This window comes from Microcaecilia unicolor, chromosome 8 (assembly GCF_901765095.1).
Source record: "Microcaecilia unicolor chromosome 8, aMicUni1.1, whole genome shotgun sequence".
NCBI lineage: Eukaryota > Metazoa > Chordata > Amphibia > Gymnophiona > Siphonopidae > Microcaecilia > Microcaecilia unicolor.
The window spans coordinates 228,073,231-228,094,658 of NC_044038.1; the positions used below are offsets into that span (position 1 = coordinate 228,073,231).

The following is a 21,428-nucleotide window of genomic DNA, read 5'->3' on the forward strand; positions in this document are numbered from 1 at the left end:
CTGATGCTGCCATGGTGCAAAACACACACACACCCTGTTAGGTTGGATGCGTGTATCCATCAGCTTAACAGAAGATGAAGATGGGACGGTATATAGAATATGACACAAAGAAGTGAGCGCTGGTTCCACCGGAATTTGAGAAACCACTCAAATGTTGCATATCCAGACACACTAAAGGCATGGTGTGGAGAGTGGCAACCATGTGCCCCAGCTGGCTGCGAAACTTGAACATTTGCTTTGAGCACTTGGATTTTGTCTTCAGGAAGAAAAGCACTGGCTTGGGTAGAGTCTAAGACATTCTCCAGTAAAAGAAAAGATGTTGGTTGGACGAAGTATAGACTTCTGAAAACTGCTAAGGAATCCTAGACACTATAGAAGTTCAATTGTTTTCTGTAGACAAATTAAGGACTGTGAGTCTGACTGAGCCACTAGAATCTCAACATCCAGGTATGGAAACACTAGAAGGCTTTGTTTGTGAAGGTGCATTATTGCTAAAATAAGATACTTATACAGTAATACCTCGGTTTTCGTTGGTTTCGGTTTTCGTTTATTTTTTATTCCACGAAAAATTTGTCTCGGATTTCGTTGGCGTGCCCATGTGACCTCACTGCTAATTTTGTGAAAACAAAGCACGACCCATGTGTTCTCCTGCTCATTGATTCATATGGAAATAATTGCCTCGGTTTTCGTCGGTTTCGGATTTCGCCGATTGTTGTCAGACGGATTATCAACGAAAACCGAGGTATCACTATATATCTATATAACATTTTTCTTCATTGTGATCAGAATATTTTTCTTATATTTCTACATTAGCAACCAATCTTGGAACCAGTAAATTATTAGAGAAAAAAAAGCAACCTTTTAATGTCTTAAATTAATTATACAAAACCAAGTATTGTTTTAAACAATGGAACAAATATACAAGTTGGAAAGGGTTCTAATTTCCGTCCATGCCTCTTAACCCCGACATCCACGCCTACCCAAACCCATTGAACAGCTCCATGTGTTACCTCACCCCCCTGTTTACTAAGCCGTGCTAGCGGCCGCTGCGCGCTAATGCCGACGCAGCCCATTCACTTTGAACGGGCTGTGTTGGCGTTGCTGCGAGGTGGCCACTATCGCAACTCAGTAAACAGGAGGATTAATATAAAATCCAGCTCCAGTTTCACTGAACCTTGAATTTCTCAAACCTTGAATTGAAGACGTTTTGGATATCTTAAATAATTATTTGACCAGTTCAAACTATCAGCTCCAGGGGCAGTGGGACTTAGGCCCTTTTTGAAACGGGCGGTTCTTAGGGGTAAGAAAGTAATCCTTCACCAATGGATAACGGCAGAAGCCCCCACTTATCAGCAATGGAGGTCTAGAATGATTTCCTTATGTGCATTAGAACGTAGGGGGGTGGGAGACCTGGCCTCACCCAAAGGGGATGCTTATTGTCGGAGGTGGTCGCCTTTCTGGGATTCATTAACCCCGGTAGCGCGTAGTAGAATTCTTAATTGTTGACAGTACACCATGGAAACTCGGGGGGGGGGGGGGGGGGGGGGGGGGAGCGAGGGGGGGTTGGGAGGTTTGGTGGGGAAGAGACTTTAGACCATTTGAGGACAATGTCTGTTGATGCCCTGATGGGAATTTTTGGTTAGTTGGGGAATGACTTGTGGTTATTTGAGTCATGGAGTGCCGTTGGGGATCATTAGAGTTTTAGATGCATTGGGAACTTTAGAGTTAGGTTTAGTCACTATAGGTATATGGATGTACTTAATGGTGTGGGGGGGAGGGGGAGGGGGAAAACTGTTATGATGGTTTAAACGTGTTGAATTTGATACCTGTTAATGGCCAAAGGTGCTGGTGTCTTGTATGGTACTTGGTTATTACTTGCATATATCAGTAACAAAAATGACTGACATAGAAAGCACGTGGAGGAGGCTAAAACTGTGAATGTTTGCATGATAGATCTATTAGTATGAGTTTTTACATAAAATAATAATACTGTTTTGATATGGAGTCTCATCACATAATTTCTCCATTAAAACGTTGAAACCATAGAATAGAAAGTGATGGAGGGAGGAAGATGGGAAGCGGGAAGAAAATGTAAAATACACTGTGACTTCAGTTGTATGATGATACTCTGTATGTATTCTTTACTTCGAGTAACGTACATGTTATTTTATGCTATAGCTAATAATAAAAAAGATTTTAAATATAAATAATATGCGATGGAAGAAGTTAAAATGAAGATTTATGGTAAATACATAGTTTCAGGAGATACTGAGGGCAAAGTCCATTCCATCCATTTCAGGCACGCATTTTCCGCTGCTTGGAACATACCCTACCAATCATTAAAGTTTAAAACTCATACACAGAAACCCAAGTGAAACATGGAGCTGGGATAAGACTCGAATCTCATCTTCTGCAATTATGGGACATGTGGACACTTTTGACTCACGTCTGTACATTAAATGCTGTTTTCTATTTTGAACAGGATTTTGGCAGGTCTAATCCAAGTAGTACATGAGCCGGATGATGATCCAAATGTGGTCTCTGCCCAGCGTTGTGTGATATGAAATGATTAATAAGCCTCTTCCACCTCGATACTCTTGAATCCTTTAATATCCGAAAACTTTTTTGAAGTAAAGTCAGCCAGCAGCTGTCTGCTGCCACTCCTGTAGGGGACCATTTCGAATATGACACTGGCGCTTTCTTTTGGCTTGAGCGATGGAACCCTAAGGCATAAAAGAAAAACAGGCTGGGTTATCATCAGTCAGTTTCAGGATGAGTTTTGTCAGTCGGTATTAATGGGGTTAGTAGTGAACTGCAAGATTAATTTATCATCTGTCAGGTTGACAAGTTCATTCAAATCACGCTATTTTGTGTCTTGCACTGTTCGGGAAGTGAATATGTCACAAACATGCCCAGTATTTATTTATTTATTTATTTATTTATCGCCAGAGCTGGTGGTGGGAGGCAGGGCTGGTGGTTGGGAGGTGGGGTTAGTGCTGGGCAGACTTGTACAGTCTGTGCCCTGAAAATGACAGTTACAAATCAATGTAAGATATACACAAAAAGTACTATATATGAGTTTGTCTTGTTGGGCAGACTGGATGGACCGTGCAGGTCTTTTTCTGCCATCATCTACTATGTTACTATTGCATTTGTACCCCACATTTTTCCACCTATTTGCAGGCTCAAGGTGAGTTACATTCAGGTACTCTGGATATTTCTCTGTCCCAGGAGGGATTTCAATTGGCTACCTCTGGATTGCAAGACCGGTGCTTTAACCTCTAGGCCATTCCTCCACCTGTTATGCTTTAGGGTTCTACATGGAATGTTGCTACTCTGAGATTCTGCATGGAATCTTGTTATTCTTTAGAATTCTAGAATCTTTATTTATTTGGATTTTGCTCACACCTTTTTCAGTAGTAGCTCAAGGTGAGTTATATTCAGGTACTCTGGATATTTCTCTGTCCCAGGAGGGCTCACAATCTAAGTTTGTACCTGAGGCAATGGAGGGTTAAGTGACTTGCCCATGATCACACGGAGCAGCAGCGGGATTTGAACCGGCCACCTCTGGATTGCAAGACCAGTGCTCTAACCACTAGGCCACTCCTCCACTCCACTTTTGCTCAGAAAGGTGCTGAAAACCTATTTCTTTTCAAAGCAACAATTCCACTCAGAAATATGTGTTTTATCTTGCTAGATAGAAATGATCTTTACATTAGTCAGATTAATAGATACTGCTACCATTGACTTCTTTCTTTGTTATTGTTAATTCCTGCTTTTATGAGAAGATTTGTTATTGCTTGTAATCCGCTCTGCAACCTTTGGCTTAAAAGCAGAATTGAAATTCATTAATACAATACAATACATCCTGCCAGTGTTGTGAAACCCTGTCAGAAACTGCAGCAGTCAGCGGTCTAAGCCGTCGATGCCAGAACCGCATGTATGCGCGGTTCTCGTGAATGCTCATTTCAAGCATGAAAATTGCGCTTGTGCAAGGTGTCGACTTTGGCGGTGCTGACTGGGGTGGGTGGGGGGAAGGGGTTCGATGGGATTCGCAACTTCAGCAGACGGCTGATGTCTTCAGCTGGTGAGGCCTAGGTATCCTCACCAGTTAAGGTACAGCACGTTTAATTTTACAGGAAATATGTGCCCAGCCAACCTACCCATCGGTCCACGCAAATATTGATTTCTGGCTATTGCTGGTGCTTAGTGAGTTCATCAACATGCGTTAGACCCAAATGAATTGTGAATGTTGCTTACACAGAGCAGAACGCTTCATTATTCCTGCAGGAATCAACCATTTTGTGATAGCAACTACTAGTATAGCAAAGAGAGGGAGCAAAGTACAAACCAAAGTCCGAAGAACAAAAACCAAAAAGTACCGGGGGCCTTCAAAAAAAAGGGGAACACCTTTGGTCATGTATTTTGTTGAAAACAATCCTTAAATGGACCCGACATGGTCCGTGTTTTGGCACGCAACGCCTGCGTCAGGGGTCTACATTAAACACAGAAACAATAATTTATCAACAATATAAATACACATATATTTAACTTTAAAAGATATTGTTTCTGTGTTTAATGTAGACCTCTGACGTAGGCGCTGCGCGCCGAAACACAGACCGTGTCGGGTCCATTTAAGGATTGTTTTCAACAAAATATATGACCAAAGGTGTTCCCCTTTTTTGAAGGCCCCTGGTACTTTTTGTTTTTTGTGATAGCAACTACGGACACCCCCGCATTCTGTATAGCTCGTCTAGAAATCTGCGCCAAAATGGGTGTGGATTCTATAAGAATGCACGTACCTTAACAAGCTAATGAGCGCTAATAACAACACTTAACAAAGCAATAATGAGTAATAATGGGCACTGATTAGAATTTAGGCGCACAACTTCCTAAGTGTATTCTGTAACAATGTGCGCCAAACTTCTAATGCGCACAGGCCAAAATGGGCAGGGTTATGGGTGGGGAAATGGGTGTTTCATTGGCATTCCAAAATTTATGCCCCTAGTTGTAGAACGTACTATATTCAAGGTCTGCACTCTGGTTCATAAAGTCATTCATGGAGATGCTCCGGCCTACATGTCAGACCTTATTGACTTGCCACCGAGGAACGCTAAAAGATCAGCAGGCACTTTCCTGGGGTCTTCACTTCCCAAGCTGTAAAGGTCTAAAATGAAAACTAATACATGCGTCCAGCTTTTCCTACATAGGCACGCAGCTGTGGAATGCATTGCCACTTGACCTGAAAACTATTCACGATCTAATCAACTTCCGAAAATCACTAAAGACGTTTCTTTTCAACAAGGCATACCATAATAATCAATAATAGGAATTCTAACTCATCACTACGTCCTTGATATTCTGACTAAGAAAACAGTCAGAATATCAAGGACGTATATATACCGAATTGCTTATATCCAGTGGCGTAGGAAGGGGGGGGGGGGGCGGGAGGGGCGGTCCGCCCCGGGTGCACGCGCTCGGGGGGTGCCGGCCCCGCTGGTTCCCTGCTCTCTCTGCCCCGGAACAGGTTACTTCCTGTTCCGGGGCAGAGAGGGCAGGGAACCAGCGGGGCCGACGCAGCTCCGAGTGACGTGCACTCGGGGTGGATCGGCCCTCCCGCATGTAACAACGCAGTCCGGGGGGGTTGCGCTCCGGGAGGGGGGAGGTCGCGCTGTGCTGCACAGGGGGTGCGCAGCGGCGACCCGCCCCGGGTGCCGTTAGCCCTCGCTACGTCACTGCTTATATCTACTATGTTACACTTGTTCTTTATGTAATACCAATTGTTTCTTTACTCTTGAATGGCGCTTGCCATGATGGAATATTATAAGCCACATTGAGCCTGCAAATAGGTGGGAAAATGTGGGCTACAAATGCAACCAATAAATAAATATGGTCCAGTGCGCCTAAATCTACGTGCTGGGATTTTACACCGCATTTTCACTGTTGTAAATGGATGCTTGTAGATTTAAGGACTGAAATATCAACTATGCATATTTATTCTAGCATACGCTTATTTTTTTTTTTTGTTACATTTGTACCCTGCACTTTCCCACTCACGGCAGGCTCAATGCTGCTTACATGGGGCAATGGAGGGTTAAGTGACTTGCCCGGAGTCACAAGGAGCTGCCTGTGCCTGAAGTGGGAATTGAACTCAGTTCCCCAGGACCAAAAGTCCACCACCCTAACCACTAGGCCACTCATCCACTGTTGTTACTATTTGAGATTTTACATGGAATGTTACTATTCCACTGGTAGCAACATTCCATGTAGAAGTCGGCCCTTGCAGATCACCAATGTGGCCGCGCAGGCTTCTGCTTCTGTGAGTCTGACGTCCTGCACGTACGTGCAGGACGTCAGACTCACAGAAACAGAAGCCTGCGCAGCCTTCTACATGGAATGTTGCTAGTGGAATAGCAACATTCCATGTAGAATCTCCAATAGTATCTATTTTATTTTTGTTACATTTGTACCCTGCGCTTTCCCACTCATGGCAGGCTCAATGCGGCTTACATGGGGCAATGGAGGGTTAAGTGACTTGCCCAGAGTCACAAAGAGCTGCCTGTGCCTGAAGTTGGAGTGACGCTTTTTTAAACACCATATATAGAATACTACTACTACTACTACTTAACATTTCTAGAGCGCTACTAGGGTTACGCAGCGCTGTACAGATTAACAAAAAGGACAGTCCCTGCTCCAAGGAGCTTACAATCTAATGGGCGAAATGTCAAGTTGGGGCAGTCTAGATTTCCTGAACAGAGGTATGGTGGTTAGGTGCCTCCTTAGTGACATCAGCACTGGGCAGAGTAAGTTAGAGAGGGATCAGGAGATCTATAAGGCTTGGGCCTCGAGCTTAAAGGGATCCTCAAATTTAAACATGTGTTTTGCACATTATTTCGTTTTCATCTGTTATTTTTATTTCATATTTGTTACAGCGAGGGGAGGAACCTGGGACTTTCCGCACTGCTGAGAGGACCTGCTATGCTCAGTTCATGTGGCACAAATTGGATGCTCCCAGCAACCTCAGAAAACCCACTCAATGTTAGATTACAATTCGTCAAGTATAAGTTGGAATTTTCACCTGGCTGGGCAATTTTCTCCTTGGCTTCTGAGAATAAAGATTTTGCTTCGAAGTAATTGCTTCGGTTTTGAAGATCCTCTTGTTTAGTGGGATGGATTGGGTTGGGTTAGGGTACAACTGGTGATTATTTTGTCTGTATTCTTTTGAGAACCACTGCTTTAGTCAATAAAATAAGGACTTTTAGGGTTTGGTTTATAACAGAATGCCTATGTGAGGTCCCAAAAAGTGCCAAGTTTGTTTATTTTTTCAAAGTAAGATAGGTGCCTATGGAATTACTGCCCAGGGAACGTGGTAGCCGGACGGTATGCCAATTTGATATGCGTTGGACACGTGTAGGTGCTTACGCACCTTTCTAAAAGGGACCCTCATAAAATAACTAGGTGCCAATATTTAGGTTCCAACCTTTACATCTACTTTTTACATGGTGCATTGGCACCCAAATGCCAACTTAGGCTCTATTTTATAATCAAATTTGGGCACCTAGAGGCTGTTATAGAATATTTATTTATTTATTACATTTGTAGCCCGCGCTTTCCCACACAATGCAGGCTCAATGCGGCTTACATAGTAATTCAAAATACAAAGTCTTTTCAAATAAAGTTGAGCTTAAATAATGTATGATAAGTTGAGTTTGATAATGTATGTTTAGGATAAAATAGGGTAGACAGGATAGGATAGTATAAGTTGGGGGAAAGGGGGTAAGGAAGGATATAATAAAGGGGAGATGGAGAAGAGAAGGATGGGATGCGTAGAGGGGGAATGGGGAGGAGGGGTAAGTAAAACCAATGATGAGGTCGGTTTCTAAGTCAGAACAGAATTGGGAATGGAGGTTGGTAAGATTAGGTTGGGACATTAGAGTAGGCTTGCTTAAAGAGGTGAGCTTTCAACATTTTTCTAAAGGGCAAGTAGTCGTTAATTAATCGTATAGGTCTTGGTAGAGCATTCCAAAGCTGGCTGCCCAAAAAGGAGATACTTGCTGCCGCTTGCTAAAAGGAGCCCTATGTAAGTTCTATGCACTCGTCCAGTATTTACTCTGCTTCAGCATTTTCAGATAGCCTAAAAAAACTGGACTACAACGAACTTTTTTAAAAATTTGATTACCAGCTGGAACACCCATCATGAATGATGGCTGCCACAGATTTTGGGCACCTAATTTTTAGGGCCCTTTATAAAATTGCCCTCTTTCTGTGCATGTACTTTCTATGCATGTATACGGTCGTACAATTTTATGGAAGTCCTTTTGGAAAAAGCTCTCCCCCTCCATGTGCAGGATGTTCTTTAACATTGATTCAAAGACTAGCTTTCTTGGAGTGACTCAACAATACCAACAAGAGTACATCCCTCTTTACTTACCACTTCCTGAGTTTCCCTTCAATTAAACCACTGCCTTCCAAATGCAGTACACCATCTTTTATCCACTCCGAGAGAGGATTGACTAACATGACTTCTACTTCAACTGGTTCATGTACCACAGCATCTCCATGCACCTGTGAACAAAACAAACAAACACAACTTCTTGACCCAGAATCATTTGACTTTGATTTCTTTCCTATCCTCAGAGCAACTGAAAATTAACTTAGGAGGTAAGGTATCAAAGTTTGGTAAACAGCTAGCTTTTACTGCACTTTAATTTTCCATGGGATTCAGCAACCACCGTGCCTCCCAGATGAAGACCACCTCCAAAGACCTCCTGGATCAAGACCTCCCCATAACTCCCTCCAGATCAATATCCTCTGAAGCCACTCCAATCAAGACCCCCTTGAAGACCTCCCAAATCAAGACCCTCCCTGAAGACCCCCGATGGAGGCCACCTCCGAATGCACCCCTAGATCAAGGCCCTACTGAGGACCCCTAATCAAGACTCCCTGAAGCCCCATCCAGATCAAGCTCCTTCTCAAAGACTCCCCAGGATCAATACCCCCCTAAAGATCTCTCGATGAAGGACACCTCTGAATATCCCCCTAGATCAAGACCCTCCATGAAGCCCCCCCTGATCAAAGCCACCTCCTCTGAAGAACCTCCTGATGAAGATCATCCCTTCCAAAGAATACTCTGAACAAGACCCCCCTCAAAGATCCACCTTCAGCAAGGGACCAATGGCTCCTTACTTGGTGAACCAGTAGGAAATATGACCCCTAGCAAGACTACTGCTAAGGGTGCCATTTTGGACACAATGCCAAGAGGGCAGGAGTGAAAGGGGATCACTTCTGCCAAACAGCCACTGCACCAACAAGTAAAGGGCCATGAAGCCCTTACTGTAGGCAGGTCTTTGGGGTGGCCTTGATATAGTAGAGGTCTTTGAGGGTCTTGATCTATAGAGTCTTTGGAAGATCTTGATTTGAGGGTGTGGCTTTGAGGGGTAGCCTTCATCGAGGGGCATGATAGGGGATTAACAGAAGCACCGCAACCTCTTTAACAATGGACCTGGTAGTATCAGGCCACTGCTTTCAGGCCCAGTACTCCAGCTTGGTAAAATAACCCTAGCTTTTGTCTTTGTTTATTTTAGCATGATTTTGAGACCCAGTGCACACCGCATTGTGCTTTTTACTATGTTAACGAGCAATAACATGTCTTAAAGCCCTAATACAGCTTGACAACTTCCCCCCTTAGTGGCAATTTTGGGAAAACCTGTATGTCTTTATAAAACTAGTTCTGAAAAACACCAAAAATTGCTTCTGAAATGAAGCCACAGACATTTGTGGTGGTGTAAATGTTCACATGTGTGACTGTGTATATTTTATTATATATACTGCACATACTCCACCCAAAACCCAACTCTGAACATGACTATACTTGCGTTGTGATCACGGATGCGAGTTCTTGTCATCGCACACACTTTTATGCAGTGGATAATTTATAGGTGACGTAAACACTTGAAAATACCTTTATTGTCTATTCTACTATGACTGTTCCTGTCCAATATTTTGTGGAGTTCTTTTCAGTTTCAATTTTATTATATCTTATTTCATTGTGAACCGCTGCGATCTTGTCTAAGTAGTGGCGGTATATGAAATTTCTAATAAACATTTAGGGGCCCTTTTACGAAGGTGCACCTAAAAGTGGCCTGCGCTTGTGCAGGCATGTGTTTTGGACGCGCGCAGGCCCATTTTGCTCAGCACGCCTGGAAAAAAAGGCATTTTTTTTGTGCGCCGTAAAATGGACGTGCGGAAAAATTAAAACCAGCACTTGTCCATTTCCAGGCTGAGACCTTACCGCCACCCATTGACTTAGCGGTAAGGTCTCACGCTGTAACTGGGCGGTAAGTGGTCAGCGCACGTAAACTGCCGGGTAAGCGCCGCGCGGTAGAAAATATTTTCTACCTTGTGTTTTGGGCATGTATCAAAAATGGAATTACTGCCCGGGGCTTGTGGTAGCCGGGCGGTGGTGCCAAATTTGATACGCGTTGGATGGGCATGGGTGCCTACCGCCGGGAACGCCCCCGTGATAGAAAATAATTTTCTACCATGGGATTCGGTGTGTGCCAATATCAGAATTATTGCCGGGTGTACACGCTACAACGGCAGTAGTGCTGATTGGGCATGCCCCGCGCCTTTGTAAAAGTGCCCCCAACTGCTCAATTTGGATGTTCAGTGCCACCTGTAATCCAAATAGCAATGCTGAAGGTGTGCGGTGGCCAGTGTTAAAAAAAAAAAAGGATGACTGATGGATAAATATTGGCCCATTTTTTTAAATTTCATTTTGTTTCATTCTATTTCTCGTGTATGCTATTTGGAAAGTATGTGCTCTAAAATTGAAAATGAAATGAAACAAAAAACTATGAAAGCCCCCATAATAAAGGAAACCAAAAAAAGGGGGGAAACCCCCCACGATTGCTATTTCATTCTTCCTTATCGCATTTCTATTCAAGGCAGCTGATTGGACAGTTCTTTACCATGATTCTGATTGGAGGTTTCTCCAGAGAGATGACCTTCCGCACTAGCAACTTCCTCCCTTGTTTCACTTCACACAGGGCCGACACTTCTATCATGCAGTCTTTAGTTAGATGTGCTTCATATTCAGAGTGTGAAATTTCTAATGGGAACTGTTTCTCTGAAACGGTAAAAATCAGTCGTAAGGCAATGGACATACAGTCAGCTTCTATGCAGCTTATTTGACACCTACCGTTGTGGTTAGCATATCCAAGAAGACGAATGCTATAATGGCGTAGAGTTAGTAACTTGTACCCAAAATTATGCACCATTAAGATCCACGCTAAGGGCTTGATTCTATTTATGGCACCTAAAATTAATGCACGCTAGGTAATTATGCCTAAGCGTATTCTAAATGCCTCGCGTAAATCTATATGTGGTATTTAGAATACGCTTAGGCATAGTTATTGCAACTGAATGTAAGTGCGTCCATTTATACCAACGAAAAGCTGGTGTAAATCACTGCACGTAGATTTACTCACAACTACGTGCATAACTTAAAGGAATGCCTTCGATCTGCCCATGACCCGCTTATGACCCTCCCATTTCCACACCCCCTTTTTTGACTCACATGTAAACTGTAGGCGTGGACCCGTGCCTAAATTAATGCATGTACATTTCAATTAAATCTAATTAGTGACAATAATTGTTTGCTAAAAAGCCAATTATTGGCCCTAATTACCTCATTATTCAATTAAATTGTGCATTCAAATTAGGTGCATATCCAAATTTGCATGTGCAATTTTTAGCGCCTTTTATAGAATAGCGCTTAGCGTGACTCTCATACCTAACTTTTGGCATGAGATTTACGCATGCTGAAATTTGGTGTAATGCTGGCACATAATGTAGGCATGGAAATGAGATTATTCCTATAACACTGCGCCTAAATCCTGAGAATTCCCCTTACCCACCCATGCCCTTCACATGGCCACACCCCCTTTTGCAGTTACACAAGAGGAAAGTTGAGCCCCTAACTTTAGGCATCATTTATTGAACTTTGGGGAATGTGCACTGTTATTTGAATATTTTTTTCTGCTGAATTTTTCTATTGCCTATATCCAGATCATTCTTCCTGTCTTGGGTGAATTTCTTCAAAAGGGCAGTAAATGAATCCAAATAAATAAATAAACAAACCTAGGGTTTTCTCTAAATTTCATCTATTACACTAATATTCTATAAAGGCAAGTAGGCACCTACTTTCGTTTATAGACTAAGTGCTACGTAGGTGAGGTACCTAAATAATAATCTAAATTTGAACAATTTGTACCGTGTCTAGGAATGAATGTTGGAGGCCTATCACAAGCTCCACCCACAACCGCAAACAATCACTGAACTCAAGAAAGCGCTGCAGATGATCGGAGACAGCCTGTCACAGGGACCGATCGATAAGGCTGTTAAGAACATCCCAAAGCAACAGAAGGCCCGTGTTAAAGCTGGGGGTAGACACTTTGAGTATTCACAGTGACTGCAAAATCCTGACACATTTTTTTTTTGTTACATTTGTACCCCACGCTTTCCCACTCCTGGCAGGCTCAATGCGGCTTACATGGGGCAATGGAGGGTTAAGTGACTTGCCCAGAGTCACAAGGAGCTGCCTGTGCCTGAAGTGGGAATTGAACTCAGTTCCTCAGGACCAAAGTCCACCACCCTAACCACTAGGCCACTCCTCCACATTGTTAATGGTAGCCTTTGAATGGCATTATTTTACTGGGTTTTAGCTCAAACATTTTTAATGTGCAAAAATCTATAGGTAGTAACGCTAAAATGTCAGTAACGTCAACATAGCTTAAGGTACTACTTCAGGAAGCAGGAGAAAGCTTGGCTCTTCAAACAGGCCTTTAATGGAAGAAGTAACTAATGTGTTAGTCTCACTCACACACACACACAAGGAGTGACACGGGCTGCATATACTGCAGCAGGACATGATTATCCACTCCTACCCTAGTTCAGATAATATTTAATCACCTCTCTGACCTCATGTGCAACTTTCTTTAAATTAGTCCCTTATTTTCTAACTCCTCTTACTCTCTTACCTATCTATATGTTAATGGTGGCGGGAGGTGGGGATGGTGCTGGGCAGACTTATACGGTCTATGCCAGAGCCGGTGGTGGGAGGCGGGGCTGGTGGTTGGGAGGTGGGGATAGTGCTGGGCAGACTTATACGGTCTGTGCCAGAACCGGTGGTGGGAGGCGGGGCTGGTGGTTGGGAGGTGGGGATAGTGCTGGGCAGACTTATAAGGTCTGTGCCCTGAAAATGACAGATACAAATCAAGGTAAGGTATACACAAAAAGTAGCACATATGAGTTTATCTTGTTGGGCAGACTGGATGGACCGTGCAGGTCTTTTTCTGACATCATCTACTATGTTATGTTACTATGTTAACGATCTCTCTGACCTCATGTGAAACTTTCTTTAAATTACTCCTTTATTTTCTAACTCCTCTTACTCTCTTACCTATCTATAGGTTCCATCCCTCGTGAAAATGCTGTGCAGCAAAATGGTTAACTTACTGCACATACAGTAACAAAAGAGAGGGTAACAGCATACAAATATAAACAGAAACACAAGAAAAGCAAACACTGGGCCTTCAGGATTGAGAAAAATGTTGTCCTTTATTCTGACAATGACCCGACATGGGCCGTGTTTCGGCGTGTAAATGCCTGCATCAGGGGTCAAGATAGTACTTTAGGTCTGCTCAAGGATTAATAAGATAAAATAGAATAAACACTCAGGATATGTATCCCAAAGTCTGTAAGTAGTCTGTGTACGCTGCGAAAAACGCCGTCAGTAATAAATGATGCTGTACCAACTCCTGTTGAAGAGCTCCTCCCATTTTGCTTCATTTGGTGAAACTTGTTTTCATGAAATAACAAGTTTCACCAAGTGAAGCAAAATGGTTAATGGTGATTGCCATTGCGGCATAATTGTAAGCCACATTGAGCCTGCAAATAGGTGGGAAAATGTGGGATACAAATGCAGCAAATAAATAAATAAATAAATAAATAAAATGGGAGGAGCCCACAGGTCCTTCTAACACATTGAGGGGCATAATTGAACGAAAACGTCTATCTCCATGGGCGTTTATCTCCGAGAACGGGTCCGTGAAGGGGCGGACCGAACCGTATTTTCGAAAAAAAATAGACGTCCATGTTTTATTCGACAATTTGTGAGCTGGGCGTTTTTGTTTTTCAGCAATAATGGAAAATGAAAGCGCCCAGCTCAAAAACGAATAAATCCAAGGCATTTGTTCGTGGGAGGGGCCAGGAGTCGTAGTGCACTGGTCCCCCTCACATGCCAGGACACCAACCGGGCACCCTAGGGGGCACTTTTACAAAAACAAAAAAAAAGGTAAAAGAGCTCCCAGGTGCATAGCACCCTTCCCTTGTGTGTTAAGCCCCCCAAATCCCCCTCAAAACCCACCGCCCACAAGTCTACACCATTACTATAGCCCTAAGGGGTGAAGGGGGGCACCTACATGTGGGTACAATGGGTTTGGGGGGGTTGGACGACTAATAAGCATTAAGCAGCACAATTGTAACAGGTAGGGGGGGATGGGCCTGGGTCCACCTGCCTGAAGTCCACTGCACCCCCTAACAACTGCTCCAGGGACCTGCATACTGCTGCCAGGGAGGTGGGTATGACATTTGATGGTGAAAATAAAAAGTTGTGAAACATCATTTTTTTGTGGTGGGAGGGGGTTAGTGACCACTGGGGGAGTCAGGGGAGGTCATCCCCGATTCCCTCCGATGGTCAACTGGTCATTTAGAGCACTTTTTTGGGACCTGTTCATGTGAAAAAAAGGGTCCAACAAAAGTGTCCTAAATGTTCGCTAAAAACGCCTTTATTTTTTCGAATATCGCCCTAACGCGTACATCTCTCGGCCGAAAACCACGCCCCAGTTCCACCTTCGCCACACCTCTGACACGCCCCCATCAACTTTGTCCGCATCCGCGACGGAGTGCAGTTGAAAACGTTCAAAATCGGCTTTCGATTATACCGATTTATTCGTTTTTGTGAGATAAACATCTATCTCCCGATTTGGGTCGAAATCTAGGCGTTTTTCTCTTTCGATTATAAGGTGGATTGTTACTTTTTCTCATAGGCACTGATCTGTTTTTTCATGAAATAAGAAAAGAAAAATTAGTGAAGTATGTTATGCTATAATTTGAAAGGTTACCTTCTTTTGGACCAATTGTTGCATAAATCGAGTCCCTCAAGATCTCATATGTTGGTACCCCGGTGTACATGATGGTTGAAGAACTAATCTTGCCCTTTACGTGCTTGCTCTTGGAGGTCAAATTTTTGAGAGTCAGAAGTATGTGGATATCGTCGCCAAATGCAGGGGACTCACGCAGCTGGAACTTTCCAGAAATGTCAGGCACACCTGGATCTTCAGGGACTTCACTGGAGGCTTCAGATCTGATATTAGGGCGTCTTTTTCTTGGCTTCTTATTCCTCCCGATAATGGCTCTTCCCATGTCTTTTTTGTCGATTACTCCAGCTTTCAGTAGCCTTTTGCGTGCCCTAATATACACCATTCTTTCTTTAGCAGATCCTGAAGGATACAGGAATATGGTTATATACTGCACCTCATGAAAAGCCAAAAATACCATAGTATACTACAAAAATGATAATACAAACAAAAGAAGTAGCTGACTAAATTCTAAGAGTAATCACATAACAAGGTATGTAAATAAGCATTTCTTCTCATTATAATGCTACTATTACTAATCAATTATATAGCATTACTAGATGTATGCAGTGCTGTACACATGTGGAGGTACTTTCCCTGACCTTAGAGGGCTCACAATCTATGTTTTTGTACCTGGGGCAATAGTGGATTATAAGTGACTCGCCCATGTCACAAGGAGTTGCAGTGGGAATTAAACCCAGATTACTAGGATCAAAGACCGCTGTACTAACCATTAGGCCACTCCTCCCACTATAACTATGTAATACCTTAAGTGAACTCATAGAAATACAGTATAAGAAAGTTACTATTATAATCATTGGCCCCAACATTGAGACAGCGGGAGTTAGAGCAGCTAACTCCCACTGTCACTGGTGAACCCTGGAAATTCAATGCTGGGGCAGTATCCGGCCACCAGCATTGAATTTGTGTGTGTGTGTGTGGGGGGGGGGGGGGGGGGGGGGGTTGGTGCTTCAAACATAGCTGGATAAGCTGATATTCATTGGCTGACTGGCAAGGTTCTAGTGGCCAAAGATTGACCTGCTATTTACACAGGTCTATCCGGCTGCTAAACTTAACCGGTCAGCTGCTGAAAATCAGTGGTAACTGGCTATGTCCTGCGAGCCAGTGACTAGGCTAGCTGCTGACCGGAATATTCAGTGGGAGATAACCGGGTATCTCCCACTGAATATCAGTGGCAGTGGTGTAGCTACGTGGGGCCAGGGGGGCCTGGGCCCCCGTAGATTTGACCCTGGACCCCCCTCCCGCCGTCGCCGTGGGCTACCTTTGCTGGACGTCAGAAACAGAACGAAGCCTTCGGAGGAAGAAGAGGACCCCCTTGACTGGCGGGGATTGGGGGTCCCCCGCCAGCAAAGGTAGCCCACGTCGACGGCGGGAGAGAGTTGGCGGCGGGAGGGTCGAGAGGGTCATCGGCAGGGGTCATCAAAGTTGGCGGTGGCGGGGGGGGGGGGGATCGGCGACACCGGGGGGGATGGGGGGCTAAAATGTGCCCCTCACCTTGGGCTCTAGCCCCTCCTCCCGCCGAAGTCTGGCTACGCCCCTGATTCAGTGGATAGCTGGCTTAAATGTATTTAACTGGCCAGGTACTGTTTCTGGCCGGTGAAATACTGTTGAATATCATGCAGATTAGCTTTATATATATATATATATATATATATATATATATATGAGAACTTTTTTTTAGCTTATAAGATCATACTCAGTGCTAGCTTTTCTTTACCTTCTGGGTATTTGTAATTTGCTGTAATGTCTACACGGTCATCACTGCCTACTGCCTTGGTGCTGATGTTTTGTCCAACTAATTTGGTATCACAGTAAACTCTCTCTTTTATATTCTTGTCGTAGTAAATCCAGGTAGATCGGTCTGCATTCACTGAGGCAAACACAAATGCAGTGTCATAGTCCATCTGTACATCTCCTTCCTTAATGGCTTTGACTGAAGCAGGACCACAGCAATACCTTCCTGGAACAGCAAGACAGATGAAGAACTGTAGATGCACAAGGCAGTAGGAGATCAAAGAGTTGCATTTTAGAAAGGACATACAAATCAGAATTGGGACATCCAGGTCAGGACATCTCAAGTTCCGCTAGCATTTTACAACAGGATCTGCTGACATAGAGTCTGTTTTAAAACGCTAAGCATGGTTTTTTTGTGCCATATTTTGAACCTGGCCCATTATGATTAATATGCACTAATTGGGCAATGCACAGATAAATATGAGCGCTTAGCACCTCTTAAACAGAAGGCAGTAAATGCTGCTCCTAAGTTAATTTTCTGCAAGTACCGCATGCTATTAGCACTCAACCTACACACAAAAGAAAAAAGGAAAAGAAAAGAATAAAGCCCATAAAAAGTACTGCATTAAATCCAGGTTTAATCCTATATTGAAATGCGATAAGCCCAGATTGTACCATACTTTCTGCCCGGTTTACTAAGCTGGGCTGTAGGCACTCTAACTTTTTAGCGCACGCCAGGGGTGTATCTGCGTGGGGCCACAGGGGCCTGGGCCCCCGCAGATTTCGCCCTGGACCCCCCTACCGCTGTTAACCCTCCCCCGCCTACCGCCAACCCTTTCCCTGCCTACCGCGGTCACCTACCCCCGAGGTCCGCTCCTGCCGGTTTTTTTTAAATATTACTTTAGCTGGCGGGGGACCCCAACCCCCGCCAGCCCAGCCGAGGTCTTTAACTTCTTCATCCTCGTGCTGTTCCTGCAATGCATCCTTCCAGTTGGACGGAGTTTGACGTCGCAGCACGTTATACGTGCAGGATGTCAACGTGCTGCGACGTCAAACTCCGTCCAACTGGAAGGATGCATTGCAGGTTTAACAGCACGAGGATGAAGAAGTTAAAGACCTCGGCTGGGCTGGCGGGGGTTGGGGTCCCCCGCCAGCTGAAGTAATATTTTAAAAAACCGGCAGGAGCGGACCTCGGGGGGGTAGGTGACCGCGGTAGGCAGGGAAAGGGTTGGCGGTAGGCGGGGGAGGGTTAACGGCGGTGGGGGAGGGTTAACAGCGGTGTGGGGGGGGGGTTATAATGTGCCCCCTCACTTTAGCCCCTGCCCCCCCTACCGCCGAACCTCAGATATGCCCCTAGCGCAAGCTAAAAATTAGCACATCCTAACGCTAGAGACACCCATAGGAATATATGGGTATCTGTAGCATCAGTGCATGCCAATTTTTAGTGTGTGGCTTAGTAAACAGGACCCTAAGATAAATGGGCCCCTAGTTTTATTTATTTATATTTTGCTCACACCTTTTTCAGTAGTAGCTCAAGGTGAGTTACATTCAGGTACTCTGGATATTTCTCTGTCCCAGGAGGACTCACAATCTAAGTTTGTACCTGAGGCAATGGAGGATTAAGTGACTTGCCCAAGATCACAAGGAGCAGCAGCAGGATTTGAACCGGCCACCTCTGGATTGTAAGACCGGTGCGCTAACTACTAGGCCACACCTCCACTATAGCAGTATTCCATGTAGAATCTCAAATAGTAGCAACATTCCAGAATCTCAAAAAGTGGCAACATTCCATGTAGAATCTTCAATAGTAGCAACATTCCATATGTTTATTTAGATTTTGCTCACACCTTTTTCAGTAGTAGCTCAAGGGGAGTTACATTCAGGTACACTGGATTTTTCTCTGTCCCAGGAGGGCTCACAGTCTAAGTTTGTACTGGAGGCAACGGAGGGTTAAGTGACTTGCCCAAGATCATAAGGAGCAGCAGTGGGATTTGAACCAGCCACCTCTGGATTGCAAGACCAGTGCTCTAACCACAGTTGTATTTAACTGGTTAGTCACTGACTAACCAGTTAAATACAACTGAATATCCATGTATAGACAACAGGATCAATATTGCCTTCATCAGCAAGTTTTTCAATACTGACCCCCAAATACTTATATTAGAACCCCTGTTACCTTCACTGATCTCCTGGGGAGTTGAATCCACAACTTGCCACCCACTGTAGGATTTTTTCAGATCATTTCTTTTGAACCAACATTCATTCCACACATGATAATTCCTGAAGATGAGAATGAACATAGATAATCTGATTTGGGATTAATTCAGCATCTCTTATACTCTAGTTAACGAGAATTTATGGTCTCACTCTCACGGGTAGATTTACAAACAGCTCTGAAGACAGTGTGAGGAGAAAAAGGCAAAAATAAAATATAGAAAAATACATGACATATAGAGTATGAGATTGTATAAGATTTTCCATATACCACAAAGCATCAATGGTTTTCTTCAGAGTCCTTCCAGTACTGTCATAATATTCATCGATACTGAGGTTTTGATCCTTGTCATGAGCAGAGACAAAGTTGGTCACCATACGTGCAGGAATTCCCAAACACCTCAGGACTAAATCAAGCATAAAGAGTTCATTATTAGTTCACCAAATATAACTTTCAAGGTAATTTTATAAAGCTGTGCACATGTGTAAAGCCTGCTTGGTTCGGATACAGAAAACATTGTGGGAAAGGGTTGAGAAGGCAAGGTACAATCCACTGGAGGAGGGGACAAGACCTCTTACCAATTTTGTAGCCGCCCGATGGAGTAGGACCAGAGGGCAGTGGCGTTCCTAGGGGGGCTGACACCTGGGGCAGATTGCCGATGCGCCCCGCCCCCCCAGGTGCAGCGCCCCCCCCCCCCCCCGGATGCAGCGCGGACCCCCCCGGCGAAAGGACCACCCCGCGAAGGACCCCCCCAGGTGCACGCCGCTGGGGGGGGTGCCGCGCGCACCTGTCCTCCGTTCGTTCCATGCTTCTTCTCTGCCCTGGAACAGGAACCTGTTCCGGGGCAGAGAAGAAGCATGGAACGAACGGAGGACAGGCGCACATGGCACCCCCCCAGCGGCGTGCACCCGGGGCAGACCGCACCCACCGCCCACCCTAGGAACGCCATTGCCAGAGGGAGGCTACAAAATTGGTAAGAAGTCTCTGCCATAAAACGTATAGGGACAGGCTTATAAATCTCTACATGTATGCACTGGAAGACAGGCGGGAGAGAGAGGATACGATAGAGACGTTTAAATACCTCAGTGGCATTAATGTACAGGAGGTGAGCCTTTTCCAAATGAAGGAAAACTTTGGAATGAAAGGGCATCGGATGAAGATAAGAAGAAATAGGCTTAGGAGGAATCTAAGGAAATACTTTTCCACGGAAAGGGTGGTGGAAGTGTGAAATGGCCTCTCCCTGTGGAGGTCTTGGAGACAAGGACTATGTCAGAATTTAAGAAAGCGTGGGGCAGGCACATGGGATCCCTTAGGAGAAGGAGGAATTAGTGGTTGCTGAGCAGGGGCACCGAGAAGGGGGGGGGCAAAATTCCCTGGGCCTGGGCCTCCGGGGGGGGCCCGGTGCTGCCACCGCAGTCCGGCCCACCCGCCCTCTGTCGCTCCCTGACATTGGATTTAAGTGCCTCACCTTCAAAAGTGCAGCAAGCAATGGCAGACCACTCCTTCCTTCCATGTCCCGCCCTCGCCTGACGTAACCTGCGAGGGCCGGACACGGAAGGAAGGAGTGGTCTGCCGCTGCTTGCTGCGCCCACGGGACCAGAGAGCTGAGAGAGAGAAGGCTGAGTGAAGAGCGACACGGGACCACAGAGCTGAGAGAGAGAAGGCTGAGTGAAGAGCGACGTGCACGCTGAAGCGCTGCTGCTACCGCGAGTCACACCGACGAGGTGAGGAGTTTTAAAATTCCAACAGAGGGAGAGAGGGGTGCCTGGAACGGAGGGAGGGAGCCTGTAATGGGGGGAGGGAGGGAGCCTGTAATGGAGGGAGGGTGCCTGGAACAGGGAGGGGGCCTGTATCTATTTTTCGGACTATAAGATGCACTTTTTTTTCCCTCCAAATTTGGGAGGAAAACCTAGGTGCGTCTTATGGTCTGGTGCGTCCTATAGTCCGAAAAATACGGTATATACCACTTAATCAACTCAAGTGGTTTAGAAAAGAACATACATAATAAAAAAAAAATCACATACAATCAGTTATATACACAATCGAAAGCAAAATCATATGATATCATATTATGGGCCCTGTTTACAAAGGTGTCCTAGCGTTTTTAGCACGCGCTAACCATGTAAATGCCCATAATATTCCTATGGGTGTCTACATGGTTAGCATGCTCTCATTTATAGCACACGCTAAAAATTCTAGAAAGCCTGGGTAGTTTTTACCCGCTGTGGTGAAAAGGGTCCTGGTGCACGGGAAAAACA

At 44.7% G+C, this 21,428-nt stretch overlaps 1 protein-coding gene across 3 annotated transcripts in view; it reads right to left on the reverse strand.

Annotated features, from left to right (window-relative positions):
- Positions 1-1,571: 1,571 nt before the first annotated feature.
- LOC115476542 (protein-glutamine gamma-glutamyltransferase 6-like) overlaps positions 1,572-21,428 on the reverse strand; it is a 48,653-nt gene continuing 28,796 nt past the window's right edge. For all 3 annotated transcript variants that reach the window (XM_030212967.1, XM_030212966.1, XM_030212965.1), the window contains 7 exons: positions 19,441-19,576; positions 19,132-19,235; positions 16,939-17,181; positions 15,186-15,563; positions 10,971-11,128; positions 8,432-8,565; positions 1,572-2,723 (listed from right to left, as the gene is read on the reverse strand). In XM_030212967.1, the coding sequence (XP_030068827.1) occupies positions 2,570-2,723; positions 8,432-8,565; positions 10,971-11,128; positions 15,186-15,563; positions 16,939-17,181; positions 19,132-19,235; positions 19,441-19,576 (1,307 nt within the window). In that variant the 3' untranslated portion in view covers positions 1,572-2,569. The remainder of the gene's footprint in view (positions 2,724-8,431; positions 8,566-10,970; positions 11,129-15,185; positions 15,564-16,938; positions 17,182-19,131; positions 19,236-19,440; positions 19,577-21,428) is intronic.